Source organism: Neoarius graeffei, chromosome 16 (assembly GCF_027579695.1).
Source record: "Neoarius graeffei isolate fNeoGra1 chromosome 16, fNeoGra1.pri, whole genome shotgun sequence".
Lineage (NCBI taxonomy): Eukaryota > Metazoa > Chordata > Actinopteri > Siluriformes > Ariidae > Neoarius > Neoarius graeffei.
This window is the reverse complement of record NC_083584.1, coordinates 61,700,217-61,717,389: the sequence shown is the minus strand read 5'-3', so window position 1 is coordinate 61,717,389 and position 17,173 is coordinate 61,700,217. Positions and strand designations below refer to the sequence as shown.

General features: G+C 46.3%; 1 protein-coding gene across 4 annotated transcripts in view; it reads right to left on the bottom strand.

The window, feature by feature from the left end:
• LOC132900939 (NADPH oxidase 4) overlaps positions 1-17,173 on the bottom strand; it is a 73,730-nt gene that overhangs the window by 24,586 nt on the left and 31,971 nt on the right. For 3 of the 4 annotated variants that reach the window (XM_060943331.1, XM_060943332.1, XM_060943333.1), the window contains exons 12-14: positions 9,984-10,044; positions 9,789-9,867; positions 9,226-9,345 (exon numbers count right to left, since the gene is read on the bottom strand). In XM_060943331.1, coding sequence (XP_060799314.1) covers positions 9,226-9,345; positions 9,789-9,867; positions 9,984-10,044 — 260 coding nt within the window. Of the gene's footprint in view, positions 1-9,225; positions 9,346-9,788; positions 9,868-9,983; positions 15,674-17,173 lie in introns of those variants that run through there. The other variant, XM_060943330.1, reaches the window with a different exon arrangement.

Sequence of the window (17,173 nt, the reverse complement as noted above, 5' to 3'; positions counted from 1 at the left end):
CTGTCCATAAAAATTATGAACAGAACCGGTGACAAAGGGCAGCCCTGCCGGAGTCCAACATGCACTGGGAACAGGTCTGACTTACTGCCGGCAATGCGAACCAGACTCCTGCTCTATTCGTACAGGGACCGGACAGCCCTTAGCAAAGAGCCCCGAACCCCATACTCCCGAAGCACCTCCCACAGAATACCACGGGGGACACGGTCGAATGCCTTCTCCAGATCCACAAAGCACATGTGGACTGGTTGGGCAAACTCCCATGAACCCTCGAGCACCCTATGAAGGGTATAGAGCTGGTCCAGTGTTCCGCGACCAGGACGAAAACCGCATTGTTCCTCCTGGATCTGAGGTTCGACTATTGGTCGAATTCTCCTCTCCAGTACCCTGGAGTAAACTTTCCCTGGGAGGCTGAGAAGTGTGATTCCCCTATAATTGGAGCACACTCTCCGGTCCCCTTTCTTAAAAAGAGGGACCACCACCCCAGTCTGCCACTCCAGAGGCACTGTCCCCGACCGCCACGCGATGTTGCAGAGGCGTGTCAACCAAGACAGCCCCACAACATCCAGAGACTTGAGATACTCAGGGCGGATCTCATCCACCCCCGGTGTCTTGCCACCGAGGAGCTTGCAAACCACCTCAGTGACTTCGGCTTGGGTAATGGACGAGTCCACCTCTGAGTCATCAGCCTCAGTCTCCTCAGTAGAAGACATGACGGTGGGATTGAGGAGATCCTCAAAGTATTCCTTCCACCGCCCGACAATGTCCCCAGTCGAGGTCAACAGCTCCACACCCGCACTGTAAACAGTATTGGCAGAGTACTGCTTCCCCCTCCTGAGGCGCCGGACAGTTTGCCAGAATTTCTTCGAGGCCGACCGATAGTCCTTCTCCATGGCCTCCCCGAACTCCTCCCAGTTCCAAGTTTTTGCCTCCGCAACTGCCCGAGCTGCAGCACGCCTGGCCTGCCGATACCCGTCAGCTGCCTCAGGAGTCCTGGAGGTCAACATGGCCCGATAGGACTCCTTCTTCAGCTTGACGGCATCCCTTACATCCGGTGTCCACCACCGGGTTCGGGGATTGCCGCCACGAAAGGCACTGGAGACCTTGCGGCCACAGCTCCGAACAGCTGCATCCACAATGGAGGTAGAGAACATGGTCCACTCAGACTCAATGTCCCCCGCCTCCCTCGGAAGCTGGGAAAAGCTCTCCCGGAGGTGGGAGTTAAAGACCTCCCCAACAGAGTGCTCGGCCAGACGTTCCCAGCAGACCCTCACCATACGTTTGGGCCTGCCAGGTCTGTCCAGCTTCCTCCTCCGCCAGCGGATCCAACTCACCACCAGGTGGTGATCAGTTGACAGCTCAGCCCCTCTCTTCACCCGAGTGTCCAAGACATAGGGCCGGAGATCAGATGAAACGACTACAAAGTCGATCATCGACCTCCAACCTAAGGTGTCCTGGTGCCACGTGCACTTATGGACACCCCTATGCTCGAACATGGTGTTCGTTATGGACAAACCGTGACTAGCACAGAAGTCCAGTAACAAAACACCTCTCGGGTTCAGATCGGGGAGGCCGTTCCTCCCAACCACGCCCCTCCAGGTGTCACTGTCGTCGCCCACGTGAGCATTGAAGTCCCCCAGTAGCACAATGGAGTCCCCAGTCTGAGCACCCCTCAGTACCTCTCCCAGGGACTCCAAGAAGGCCGGATACTCTATACTGCTATTTGGCCCGTAGGCACAAACAACAGCAAGAGCCCTCTCCCCAATCCGAAGGCGCAGAGAGGCGACCCTCTCGTTCACTGGGGTAAACTCCAACACATGGCGGCTGAGCTGGGGAGCTATAAGCAAGCCCACACCAGCCCGTCGCCGCTCACCACGGGCGACTCCAGAGAAGTGGAAAGTCCAGCCCCTCTCGAGGAGCTGGGTTCCAGAGCCTAAGCTGTGCGTGGAGGTGAGCCCGACTATCTCTAGCCGGTACCTCTCAACCTCCCGCACAAGCTCAGGCTCCTTCCCCCCCAGCGAAGTGACATTCCATGTCCCAACAGCCAGCCGCTGTGTCCGGGGATCAGGTCGTCAATGCCCCTGCCTTCGACTGCCACCCAATCCACACTGCACCAAACCCCTACTGCTACCTCTGTGGGTGGTGAACCCACAGGAGGTCGGGCCCACGTCACCTCTTCGGGCTGAGCCCGGCCGGGCCCCATGGGCAAAGGCCCAGCCACCAAGCGCTCGCATACGAGCCCCAACCCCGGGCCTGGCTCCAGGGTGGGGCCCCGGCTGCGTCCTACCGGGCGACGTCACGGTCCTGGATTTTTTCTCCATAGGGGGTTTTTGGTGAACTGCTCTTGGTCTGGCCTGTCACCTAGGACCTGTCTGCCTTGGGAAACCCTAACAGGGGCATAATGCCCCCGACAACATAGCTCCTAGGATCATTCAAGCACACAAACCCCTCCACCACAATAAGGTGGCAGTTCTAGGAGGGGATACACACACACACACACACACACACACACACACAGATAAACACGTTCAGGTAAACATACACACACAGATAAACACGTTCATGTAAACACACACACACACACACACACACACACACAGATAAACACGTTCAGGTAAACACACACACACACACACACACACACACAGATAAACATGTTCAGGTAAACACACACACATACACACAGATAAACACGTTCATGTAAACACACACACACACACACACACACACACACAGATAAACACGTTCAGGTAAACACACACACACACAGGCACAGATAAACACGTTCAGGTAAACACACACACACACACACACACACACACACACACACAGATAGATAAACACGTTCAGGTAAACACACACACACACACAGATAAACACGTTCAGGTAAACACACACACACAAACACGTTCAGGTAAACATACACACACACACACACAGACACACACACAGATAAACATACAGATAAACACGTTCAGGTAAACACACACACACACACACACACACACAGATAAACACGTTCAGGTAAACACACACACACACACAGATAAACACGTTCAGGTAAACACACACACACACACACACAGATAAACACGTTCAGGTAAACACACACACACACACACACACACACAGATAAACACGTTCAGGTAAACACACACACACACACACACACACACACACACAGATAAACACGTTCAGGTAAACACACACACACACACACACACACAGATAAACATGTTCAGGTAAACACACACATACACACAGACAAACACGTTCATGTAAACAAACACACACACACACACACACACACACACAGAGATAAACATGTTCAGGTAAACACACACACACACACAGACAAACACGTTCATGTAAACAAACACACACACACACACACACAGATAAACACGTTCAGGTAAACACACACACACACACACACACAGATAAACACGTTCAGGTAAACATACACACACACACACACACACACACACACACACACACACACAGGCACAGATAAACACGTTCATGTAAACACACACACACACACAGATAAACACGTTCAGGTAAACATACACACACACACACACACACAGATAAACACGTTCATGTAAACACACACACACACACACACACACACACACACACACAGATAAACACGTTCAGGTAAACACACACACACACACACACACACACAGATAAACATGTTCAGGTAAACACACACACATACACACAGATAAACACGTTCATGTAAACACACACACACACACACACACACACACACACACACACAGATAAACACGTTCAGGTAAACACACACACACACAGGCACAGATAAACACGTTCAGGTAAACACACACACACACACACACACACACACAGATAGATAAACACGTTCAGGTAAACACACACACACACACAGATAAACACGTTCAGGTAAACACACACACACAAACACGTTCACGTAAACATACACACACACACACACAGACACACACACAGATAAACATACAGATAAACACGTTCAGGTAAACACACACACACACACACACACACACAGATAAACACGTTCAGGTAAACACACACACACACACACAGATAAACACGTTCAGGTAAACACACACACACACACACACAGATAAACACGTTCAGGTAAACACACACACACACACACACACACAGATAAACACGTTCAGGTAAACACACACACACACACACACACACACACACACACACACACACAGATAAACACGTTCAGGTAAACACACACACACACACACACACACACACACAGATAAACATGTTCAGGTAAACACACACATACACACAGACAAACACGTTCATGTAAACAAACACACACACACACACACACACAGAGATAAACATGTTCAGGTAAACACACACACACACACAGACAAACACGTTCATGTAAACAAACACACACACACACACACACACAGATAAACACGTTCAGGTAAACACACACACACACACACACACAGGCACAGATAAACACGTTCAGGTAAACACACACACACACACACACACACACACACACACACACACAGATAGATAAACACGTTCAGGTAAACACACACACACACACAGATAAACACGTTCAGGTAAACATACACACACACACACACACACACACACACACACACACAGATAAACACGTTCAGGTAAACATACACACACACACACACACACACACACACAGATAAACACGTTCATGTAAACACACACACACAGATAAACACGTTCAGGTAAACACACACACACACACACACACACACACACACAGATAAACACGTTCAGGTAAACACACACACACACACACACACACAGATAAACATGTTCAGGTAAACACACACATACACACAGACAAACACGTTCATGTAAACAAACACACACACACACACACACACAGAGATAAACATGTTCAGGTAAACACACACACACACACAGACAAACACGTTCATGTAAACAAACACACACACACACACACACACAGATAAACACGTTCAGGTAAACACACACACACACACACACACACAGGCACAGATAAACACGTTCAGGTAAACACACACACACACACACACACACACACACACACAGATAGATAAACACGTTCAGGTAAACACACACACACACACAGATAAACACGTTCAGGTAAACATACACACACACACACACACACACACACAGATAAACACGTTCAGGTAAACATACACACACACACACACACACACACACAGATAAACACGTTCATGTAAACACACACACACAGATAAACACGTTCAGGTAAACACACACACACACACACACACACACACACACACAGATAAACATGTTCAGGTAAACACACACACACACACACACACAGATAAACACGTTCAGGTAAACATACACACACACACACACACACACACACAGATAAACACGTTCAGGTAAACACACACACACACACACACACACGTACACAGGTACACACGTTCACATACAATACAGAGAAGTAAATACACACACACACACACTACATTGAAGTAAACACACACACAAACAGGTACACACATTCACACACAATACAGAAAAATAAATACACGCGCACACACACCAGGGCTCGACATTAAGGGCTGCCCGATTGCCCGGGACAAGTGAAACATGCATTCAGGTAAGTGGGATATGTCCCCGACATGCCCGACCGGGCAAGTTGGAATGAGCATGTATTACGAACTAGCACCACAAAAATTAGACTTTTTGATTTTTTTATTTCAGTTCCTAAAAGCGTCCCTCACTACGCATCCGCCATTACGTCTTGGCTGTTTTCTTGGTCTCGGTTTCATTTACTGCTTTGCAAGTTATTTTGTATCCCCCTGTGGTTGTAGTGTGGTACGCGTACTGTTGATAGACCCCTTGTGCATGACGTCACGCATCAAGTGATAATTACAGCTGGGGCCTGACAGACACCGTTTTTCATGTCAGCAGCTTAATCTGTCTTCAATATCGTTCATTTTTGCGCTGTTTTTGCTTCTTCAAACAGAGAAATGGATAAAAGGCATCTCCGTCTCCCCACTATCAAGAAAAATGTTAACAAATAGAAGCAAATGCTTCAAGAACGAGGAAATGAGTGGTTAAAGAATACGAGGAGAGGAGCTCAGCCTGAAAACTCCAGAGAAATTCACGATTGTATTTAAAATGTATTTTACAGAAACAGAAAGTCGGAAGTGAGGATGGAAAAGTTTGCTTAAGAATCTCATTTTATTTTTTGAGTCCAAAGACATGCAGTTAGGTTGACGTGGGGCGGCCTTGGGCTGAGGTGCCCCTGAGCAAGGTACTGAACCCCTGACTGCTCCCCGGGTGCTGTAGGGTCGCTGCCCACTGCTCTGGGTGTGTGTGCGGGTGTGTTCACTGCTTCAGATGGGTTAAATGCAGAGGATGAATTTCACTGTGCTTGAAATGTGCATGTGACAAATAAAGGTTTCTTCTTCTTTCTTTCTTTCTTTCTTTTTCTGCTCGCATTCGAGTCAGCTCCTTCATGAAAGTGTTTAATTTTCTTACAGGTGAAGTCGCTTCCTTATTCGACACAGAAAACCCAGATTGGTTTCAAACAACTCGGGCATAAAAAAAAAAAAAAACTCAACAAGGATTTATTGCGACATGCACGATAAATCCTGAAAGAACAGAACAGATTAAGAGCAGAGAGAGTTGGAGCTTTGTTTCTGGAGCTTTGTTTCTGGAGCTTTGTTTCTTTGTTTCGGTTATCAGGGGAACACAGTCCTGTGAAAAATATTTATATATTGTTTTTTTTTGTTATATCATCAACCTCTAGGTTTATTTAAAAAAATAAATAAAATTTAAAAAACACATTGCGTCACAACAGGATTCAGTTGCACTGATTCAGTTACGGGTTGCCAGGTCTGTAACAATTTTATACAGGTCTGTATAAAACACCTACAACCTACACACTAAATGATAATTTTAAACTCAAACATTATCCTGTCTGTCATGACGCAGCGCGGGTTTTTTTAAACCTAGAGGTGGATGATATAACCAAAAAAAACCCCCCCGATAAATAAATATTCTCAAACACAGTACTGTTCAAAAGTCTTAGCACCCTATTGTTTTCCTCATACAAACTTTGTGATAGATTTCTATTTTATGATTTCTACATTATCGAGTAATGAACCTACAGTCAGAGAGCGAGAGTTCTACACAAACACAATGAACTCTACAACAGCTGCACGCATATGAAATGGAAATAAATCGACTAAGGCAGGAAAAACTATTTTGGATAAAATTGTTATTGTCCATTACAAGTAAAAAATAACCAAACTTAATAAGAAACTTAAATCAATAACTAAACTTCAACTCAACGTGGGAGCTTCATTTTATGTTGCAATTCACAACTATTCTATGGTTTTCCTAAAAAAAAAAAGTAGTACTCAAAGTGGGTTTAAAAGTTAATGTCGAGGCCTACACACACACACACACACACACACACACAAATAGTGACACGCATACAAAGTTCAACACACATACACACAGCTACATACAACCCCGACTCCAAAAAAGTTGGGACAAAGTACAAATTGTAAATAAAAACGGAATGCAATGATGTGGAAGTTTCAAAATTCCATATTTTATTCAGAATAGAACATAGATGACATATCAAATGTTTAAACTGAGAAAATGTATCATTTAAAGAGAAAAATTAGGTCATTTTAAATTTCATGACAACAACACATCTCAAAAAAGTTGGGGCAAGGCCATGTTTCCCACTGTGAGACATCCCCTTTTCTCTTTACAACAGTCTGTAAACGTCTGGGGACTGAGGAGACAAGTTGCTCAAGTTTAGGGATAGGAATGTTAACCCATTCTTGTCTAATGTAGGATTCTAGTTGCTCAACTGTCTTAGGTCTTTTTTGTCGTATCTTCCGTTTTATGATGCGCCAAATGTTTTCTATGGGTGAAAGATCTGGACTGCAGGCTGGCCAGTTCAGTACCCGGACCCTTCTTCTACGCAGCCATGATGCTGTAATTGATGCAGTATGTGGTTTGGCATTGTCATGTTGGAAAATGCAAGGTCTTCCCTGAAAGAGACGTCATCTGGATGGGAGCACATGTTGCTTTAGAACCTGGATATACCTTTCAGCATTGATGGTGTCTTTCCAGATGTGTAAGCTGCCCATGCCACACGCACTAATGCAACCCCATACCATCAGAGATGCAGGCTTCTGAGCTGAGCGCTGATAACAACTTGGGTCGTCCTTCTCCTCTTTAGTCCGAATGACACGGCGTCCCTGATTTCCATAAGGAACTTCAAATTTTGATTCGTCTGACCACAGAACAGTTTTCCACTTTGCCACAGTCCATTTTAAATGAGCCTTGGCCCAGAGAAGACGTCTGCGCTTCTGGATCATGTTTAGATACGGCTTCTTCTTTGAACTATAGAGTTTTAGCTGGCAACGGCGGATGGCACGGTGAATTGTGTTCACAGATAATGTTCTCTGGAAATATTCCTGAGCCCATTTTGTGATTTCCAATACAGAAGCATGCCTGTATGTGATGCAGTGCCGTCTAAGGGCCCGAAGATCACGGGCACCCAGTATGGTTTTCCGGCCTTGACCCTTACGCACAGAGATTCTTCCAGATTCTCTGAATCTTTTGATGATATTATGCACTGTAGATGATGATATGTTCAAACTCTTTGCAATTTTACACTGTCGAACTCCTTTCTGATATTGCTCCACTATTTGTCGGCGCAGAATTAGGGGGATTGGTGATCCTCTTCCCATCTTTACTTCTGAGAGCCGCTGCCACTCCAAGATGCTCTTTTTATACCCAGTCATGTTAATGACCTATTGCCAATTGACCTAATGAGTTGCAATTTGGTCCTCCAGCTGTTCCTTTTTTGTACCTTTAACTTTTCCAGCCTCTTATTGCCCCTGTCCCAACTTTTTTGAGATGTGTTGCTGTCATGAAATTTCAAATGAGCCAATATTTGGCATGAAATTTCAAAATGTCTCACTTTCGACATTTGATATGTTGTCTATGTTCAATTGTGAATACAATATCAGTTTTTGAGATTTGTAAATTATTGCATTTCGTTTTTATTTACAATTTGTACTTTGTCCCAACTTTTTTGGAATCGGGGTTGTACATACGCTACATAGAAGTAAATACGCACACACACACTCCACTGAGGTGTGTCTGTGTTTGTGTGATACTCACAGCAGAGTGTGTAGAACACAGGCAAAGGGTGTAACACCAATCCCTCCAGCAACACACACACTCACTTCGTAATGAAACACCTCCTCAGATGGACTGCCGAATGGACCGTCCACATATAGCCTGGGGGGCGGAGCCACAAAACAGAGCAACCAATCAGAACAAAGTACCACACTTTTCACTGGGTCTCAAGCAATGGGATACGACATGAGACGAAGAGCAGCTTCTTATAAAAACAACAGGAGGTGAAGACAGTGCAAGTACACACACACACACACACACACACACACACACACACACACACACACTCTTCATGAACATGATAGTTGTCCCAAAACACACACACACACCATTAGGAAGCAAATGAGTTTTCCATGACTCATTCTCATTGTTCTCTGTGCAAACAACACACACACACACACACACACACACACACACACACACAAAGCCAAAGATTATACACTCTAATCCCAATGTCCTGAAGAGTTCAGTAGGTCACATCTTTTCACCACTCACAGAGATAAGAGGAACATTACACACACACACACACACACACCGGGACGTACTTGGGATATCTCTGCTGTTGCATCATGGGAAGGATCTCAGAGTGTTCGGACTCAGGAACCAACAGCTGCAAAAAACATTCTAGAGAAAGAGAGAGAGGTTGATAATAATCTACCTTTTCATTATGAAAGACAATTTTTATGTGTGTGTGTGTGTGTGTGTGTGTGTGTGTGTGTGTGTGTGTGTGTGTGTCTCACTTGTCCAGTCCCCAAGCACTCGAATATGAATCCCAAATGTGTCTTTGTTCTGGGTTGGACACTGAAGAGCAAAAATATAAAGTGAGTCACATACACACACTGCTCTGGGAAAGTCCCTGGTGTGTAGCTAGAAAACAGTTACATCATTGTCAACATACGGTAAGTCAACACATCGTCAACACAATATATATATATATATATATATATATATATATATATATATATATATCGGGGCGATTTCTCAGAGACAACAAGGGAAGCCGAGCTTCCCCTAAAATTCTCTCCCCAAACTGCGGCGTCTACGACATTGAATTCTCATTCTCATTAAAACAATAACTTGCATAACATAATGTAACCCCCTTTTTTTTTTTTTTGGACAGGTGCTGATCACCCAGCACAGTAGGCTATAGGCTACTAAAGAGTTACCCTAAATCCCAATAAATAATGGCGCAACAGGGTCCTAAGTTCTCAGCGGTGGAGTGGTGAGCTGGCTGAGATTCCTGATACCATAAGGGTACAAGTATGAGTAGAGAGAGAGAATAATAAGCATAAATCTAATAAATGATAAATTTAACAGCGCGGTGCCTCCACTGCGAAAATACTACACTTACCTTTGAAGCTAGTGTATGGTGTATTTCCTCAGACTTTAAAATAACAGTAGCATGAGTGAAAGAACTAATAGCTAGTCTGCAGTGTGCATGTCAGAATGTTCAAATATAAACAACCAAATGAGCAGCCAATACACCCAAGATATAATTAAATAATAATGATTATATTTATTAATAAGCAATAATAATAATAATAATAATAATAATAATAATAGTATTTGACAATAAATGCTCCCAAAGAAGCATGCAATGTAATCACCAAGAAAATAGTAACACCGGCACAAGAAGAGCGGAAACAATTAGCCTACATAATAGAGGTGTTACAGATAGCACATCAACAGTGTGTATACCAGCAGTACATAGTAAGAAAATAAAACTGGGTAAAGTATCAGAAGAAAAGAAGTGGACAAGAAAGAAAAACGCGCGCGCAGTTGGGGCCCGTTGGTGCACAGGTGGCAGCTCTGTGAACTGCAGACAGAACAGCAACCGCTGCAATGCCCTTCTAAAACGCTGGCTATCCAGGCGAGACCAGAGGAACGCGTGTGTGTGTGTGTGTGTGTGTGTCAGTGTAAGTGTGGGTTCGCGTTACTCACAATCCACCGGTCAAACCAGACGGATCAGGTTACAGATGTCGGTACAGTCACGCAGCAGATGCTCCTGAGCAGAGGGCTAGCTATTGCTGTGGGTTAGCTCGCTCGAATAAGATGCTGCTCACCCCAAACCCCTCGGTAGCGGGCTGGGTCCCAGACCCGACACAGTGAGTTCCCGGGACTGACGAAAGCGCTCCGGTGGGCACAGCACGGAGGGCAGATGTGTCCGCAGAAAAAAAAAACAGCAAGATCACTCACTGGAGTGACACCGGAGTTTATGGCCACAAGCAGACCAAACTATAAAAAAAAACTGTCTGCAAAATAAGTGCTGAAATAGAGCTCACAAACAACGCGATCTCTCTCTGCTCGGCAGCAGGCGGGAACTCCGTGAGCTTCTCCCTCGCGAAGTGATGAAACATCTCAAAAAGCCCGCGAACTCGCGGGCATTAAACATATACCAATTACCATTGGCTGACATCAAAATTCAAATAAAACTACAACGAGCAAATAAGTCTGATTGGTCCGAATGCACAGAACGTCACAACACATCAGAACAGTGAAAATATTCCAAACCACAAGGCATTATGGTAAATGGAGTTAATTACACAGAAAATAGGGCAATCCAATATAGAGTATAAAATACAGTGTTATTTTAGAGGACCTTACACTCTCCCCCCACCAACAAACAGCATGCCCCCATGCTGGGTTACATATATTATAAGGTGAACAGGAAAAATAGGTAAGAAAACAAATAAGCAAAACAAAACAAAGACCCAAAACAAACATGGCCTATTGCTTAAAAACTAGCTATGGGTGTAAAGGCAGGTGAAGTGCATGGCATAAGGAATGGCCGGTCTGTGCATGTACTGCAAAGAGCCTGCGGATTACACCACCAGGCATGAGAAACTTTATATCGTGCAGGGAATGGCTCGGCAAGTGCAAAGTGTGATGCTACAACATTCCTGCTCTGCACTCCTAGCTTGCCATAAGTCAAGCGGTCAGTAGGCTTCCTATCCCTATGTGACCTACGTACTAAGGGAAGAACGGAGTCTGTGGGAGCTGCAGAATAAACTACAGAGTGAACATCAGGACAACTAACATCCTGGTCTGTGGCTACTAAATCCTTCACTACCTCAGGAGACCTATGTGGAGAGGTAAGGAGTGCAGGGTTGAGTGGAGTTATCACATCTCTAGGTGTGGGCACTAACCTAGGGCTTCTAACTGTGGTGGAGACACACGGCGCAGTAGAATCTGGTACAGGCTGGGCATTATGCGTGCCAGCAGTCAGAGGAGCATGTTGCACTGCATCCTCAGCATAACAACCATATTCCGAATCAGAATCAGAAGTGCTAGACTGTGCATGTACCACAGGAGGCAACACCTCAGAGACACCAGTCCTACGATTTTCCCTAGCCCTTCTGTGTTTCACAGCTCTTGGGCCCACGGCTGGAGTGGTGGCGACCCCTGGACCTAGTCTTACCTCCTGTCCTAAAGGCAAGATATGGTTACGGTGCATCACCTTGACTGGTCCATTACCATCAACAGGCGTCAACCTGTACACAGGGAGGTCAGAAAGCTGACCATCAACACTGTAAAGACATGAGCTCCATCTATCCGCTAGCTTCTGCTTCCCTTTCAGACCCAAGTTTCTAATCAAAACCCGATCCCCAGGACTCAGGCTATGATAGCGAACTTTCTGGTCATACCTCTCCTTGTTGCTCTGATTCATCCTATCCGCAGAGGCACATGCCAGCTGGTAAGCAGCTTGCAACTCCTCTTTCATCTTTGCCACATACTTTAAATGTGATGCAAATGACGTGTCATCAGATGAAACACCAAAGCAAACATCAACAGGGAGGCGAGCCTCCCGACCAAACATCAAGAAATAGGGTGAGTACCCGGTAGCCTCATTAGGAGTGCAATTATACGCATGCACCAAATGTGCTATATGCTGACTCCACTTTGACTTTTGATGTGACTCTAGGGTGCCCAACATGTCTAACAAAGTCCTATTGAACCTCTCAGGTTGTGGGTCACCCTGGGGGTGGTAAGGAGACGTCCTCGACTTTTTCACACCCAACATTGTCAACATCTCAGTCACCAGTCTACTCTCGAAGTCCCTACCCTGGTCGGAGTGGATACGGGTGGGCAAGCCATAATGAATAAAATATCTCTCCCAGAGAGTCCTTGCCACTGTGACAGCTGTCTGGTCCTTAGTAGGAAAGGCTTGTGCATAACGCGTGAAATGGTCAGTGACGACCAACACATTGCAAACATTTCGAGAGTCAGGCTCAATCGAAAGAAAATCTATGCACACCAAATCCATGGGTCCAGAACTCTGTATGTGGGAAAGAGGAGCAGCCCTCTGAGGCAACGTTTTCCGCTTGATGCAGCGCTCACATGTCTTACAGTATTTCTCTGCATCAAGCTTCATACGAGGCCAGTAAAACCTGTCCCGAACCAGACTATATGACTTGTCAAACCCCAAGTGGCCACTATCGTCGTGCAGCAGCTTAAAAACCAGACCATGGAATTGCTTAGGGAGCACCAGTTGTCTCACACACTGACCACCCTGCTTAACAGTCCTGTATAGCAGTCCCTTGTCAATAGACAGCTTTGCCCACTCCTTTTTCAGGATCTTAAAGTCAGGATGCCGCGTCAGGATACTACTAGCAGGCTTCTTCAGACTTATAGCTTGCCAGACATCTCCTATAACAGGGTCGCTTTTCTGAGCTTCTTGAAGCTCACTAGAACTAAAAGTAGGCAACTGATCAGGTGCTACAGCAGCAACATGACAGAATGCTGTTGGAACAGCTGACTCATGGCTGCAAATCTGATCAGCAACCCGGGGGAATGGAGAACAACCAGCTCTCTGTGTGGCCACCACCTGACAAATAGCTCGCACTCCAGGGGCGGGAATCTCTTGCCACTCATCGTCAAGGGACAGACTGACGTGAGGGCGTCGCGACAGTGCGTCAGCATCCATGTTCTTCCGCCCAGGCCTGTACTTCAGGCTGAAGTCGTAAGTGGACAATGCCGACAACCAGCGATGACCAGTGGCATCCAATGTGGCAGACTTGGTTATATAAGTCAGGGGGTTGTTGTCCGTCCTGACTTCAAAACTGGCTCCATAAAGGTAGTCATGCAGCCGATCCACAATAGCCCACTTCAAAGCTAAAAACTCCAGTTTGTGAGCTGGATAATTCCTCTCTGAAGGGGAAAGACTACGACTGATGAACGCCACAGGACGCAATCCTTCAACGTACTCTTGATAAAGGATACCACCTAGACCATCCAGGCTTGCATCCACATGCAAAACATATGGCTTTTGGGGGTCTGCAAAAGCTAGCACCGGGGCCTGAGTTAACCTTGACTTCAACTCCTGAAAAGCGGATTCGCACTGATCGCTCCATCTAGGGCCAAAAGGTTCAGAGGGCCGGAAAGAAGGTTTCGAGTCAGCAGCCTGTGAACTCGAGCTCTTCTTCCGAGGCAGACAGCCCTGAAGCAACTCGTTCAGCGGTCGGCATAATGTGGAAAAACCCTTCACAAAACGACGGTAATATCCACAAAAACCCAAAAATGACCGTAGCTCAGTGACAGTCTGTGGTCGAGGCCATGAAACAACAGCCTCTATTTTGGAGGGGTCAGTGGCTATGCCATCCTGTGAAACTATGTGCCCCACATAGTTCACAGACGTCCTGCCAAACTGACACTTATCCAACGAAAGTTTGAGACCTTCATCTCTCAACCTGTCCAGAACCTTTAAGAGTCTCTCCTCATGCTCCTCCAAGGTGCTACCAAAGACAATCAGGTCATCTAAATACACCAGAACCTCCAGAAAATTCATGTCTCCGACTGTCCGCTCCATGACTCTCTGGAATGTGGCAGGGGCACCACAGATTCCCTGAGGCATACGCTCAAACTGATAGAAACCTAAAGGACAGATGAACGCTGTCTTTTCTTTATCAGCCTCGCTCATGGGAATCTGGTAGTAGCCACTTCTCAAGTCCAACACCGAGAACCACTTACTACCAGAGAGACAATGGAGGGCGTCTTCGATCCTGGGAACTGTGTACTGGTCAGGGATGGTCCGCTGGTTAAGCGTTCTATAATCAATACACATCCTGACTTTACCTGACTTCTTGCGCACTACAACAATGGGCGAAGCATACGGACTCCGAGACTCCGAAATGATGCCATGATTCTGGAGTTCCAGCAAATGCTGACGCACATCCTCTAGATCAGCAGGAGCTAAACGTCGAGATCGCTCCCGAAAAGGCCGCGAGTCATTTAACCTGATTTCATGCTGAGTGCTTTTTGAGCAGCCTACATCCCACTCGCTACAAGAAAACACTTCCTTCCTCTGCAACATCTTCTCGCAGAGGCGATGTTTTGCCTCCTCTGGCATAGAAGAAGTGCCAAAATCAAAAGAAGCAGAAGTAAGCTCACCAGCAGCTATGGGACTGCAAGTGGACGGAAACTGTGGCACCATCTCTACAGGGTATATGTGAGCGAGGGGACTACCTCTCTTCACAAGAACATCCCTGGAAGAAACATTCCTCACATTTACCGTAATACGACGGCAGGACACCGCAGAGACTGGATGGACTTCAGGCCGAACCTCAAGCTCAGGGACAGATGTATCATCAGCACTAAAAGGCTGGTCTACCAGGACTAAAGAGTCATTGAGTTCACCAGGAAACTTGGGCAGTCCTGAAAGCTGCAGCTCCTGCCCAGGCTTTAAAACAACAGGCTTAGGTTTCGTGAACCACACAGTACCGTGTTTATTCACATCCTCCGGTGATACACCTGTGTGCTTAATGGACTCAAAAACCTCTTTTATCACCGGGTGTATGGTCAGCGTGTTAAGAAACCCGTCACCTGCCTGTTCACGACAAGAGTGGAACAACTTCTTCACTAAGTGAGTGTTTGTGCCTACCAAAATGGCTATACCCTCTTTTGTCTGAGGGTCAGGACACACAAGAGCTAAAGTGTCCACCACCTGAGGCACACCAGTGACCGCTTCAGTGAACTCAAGCCTAAGAGGTAAATATCCATCATATGGGTATTTGTGAGAGCTCAAACCCCATATTTCCAGATTTTCCACTGGCTGCAGTGGCAAATGCTTCAAATATGCATTATAAAAGCTATGATACAAGATGGTGACCTGAGAACCACTATCAAGCAGAGCTTTAGCATAAATACCTTCTATCTGCACGGGCACCTCAGCCGAGGGCCCCACTAACCCAGACGGCAGTTGTGATTGGCTGACTTTGATTGGAGGTGAACAATGAGCGGAACGTGTTTTGTGTGATGGAGCTCTGTGCCGTTCCTTCACTGAGCTCCGGGGAAGTTTCCCTGCTGCGTGACCCTCTTAAGCAGCTTCTGATTCACTACCCTCAAGTTCTCAGGGCGTGTGCACTCTCGCTTGGTGTGGCCGTCTTCTCCACACTTGTAACAAAAAATGGCAGGAACAGAAGAGGATGTCGTAGACTTCGGCAGGTTCGAAGAAACAGCCCTTGTGGGAACAGCTGGGGCTGTGGTTTCTGTGCTGTGGCTTACACCAAACTGTGAGACTTGAGGATTTTCAGGAGCCACGGTAGTAGCAGTCAAAAGTTTAGTTACTAAAGACGTCAGCTCCTTGACCTCTTTCCTCAGACTGTCAACCTCAGACGCCAGGGGAGTAACAGGCACATGAGGAAGAGCGACAGCAGCAGTCACAGGAACCTGGCAAAATGTAGATGAGGCCACAGAAACCTTTGCACTCTCCCTTGCACTTACCCAGTGCTCTTCCTCTCTCACATTTCGCATTAACTGGGAAAAAGAAGGCGGAGCTTGCAAAGTGTGCAGAAGTCGCACACGTAAAGCCACAATGTCAGTGGTGAGAGCACCCTTGAACAACTGCTCCAGACATGCACGATTCAGGCCTGCAGCTTCAATCCCTCCTCTCAAAAGAGCACGGTGGAGAAGCTTGTCCAAGCGATACAAGAAA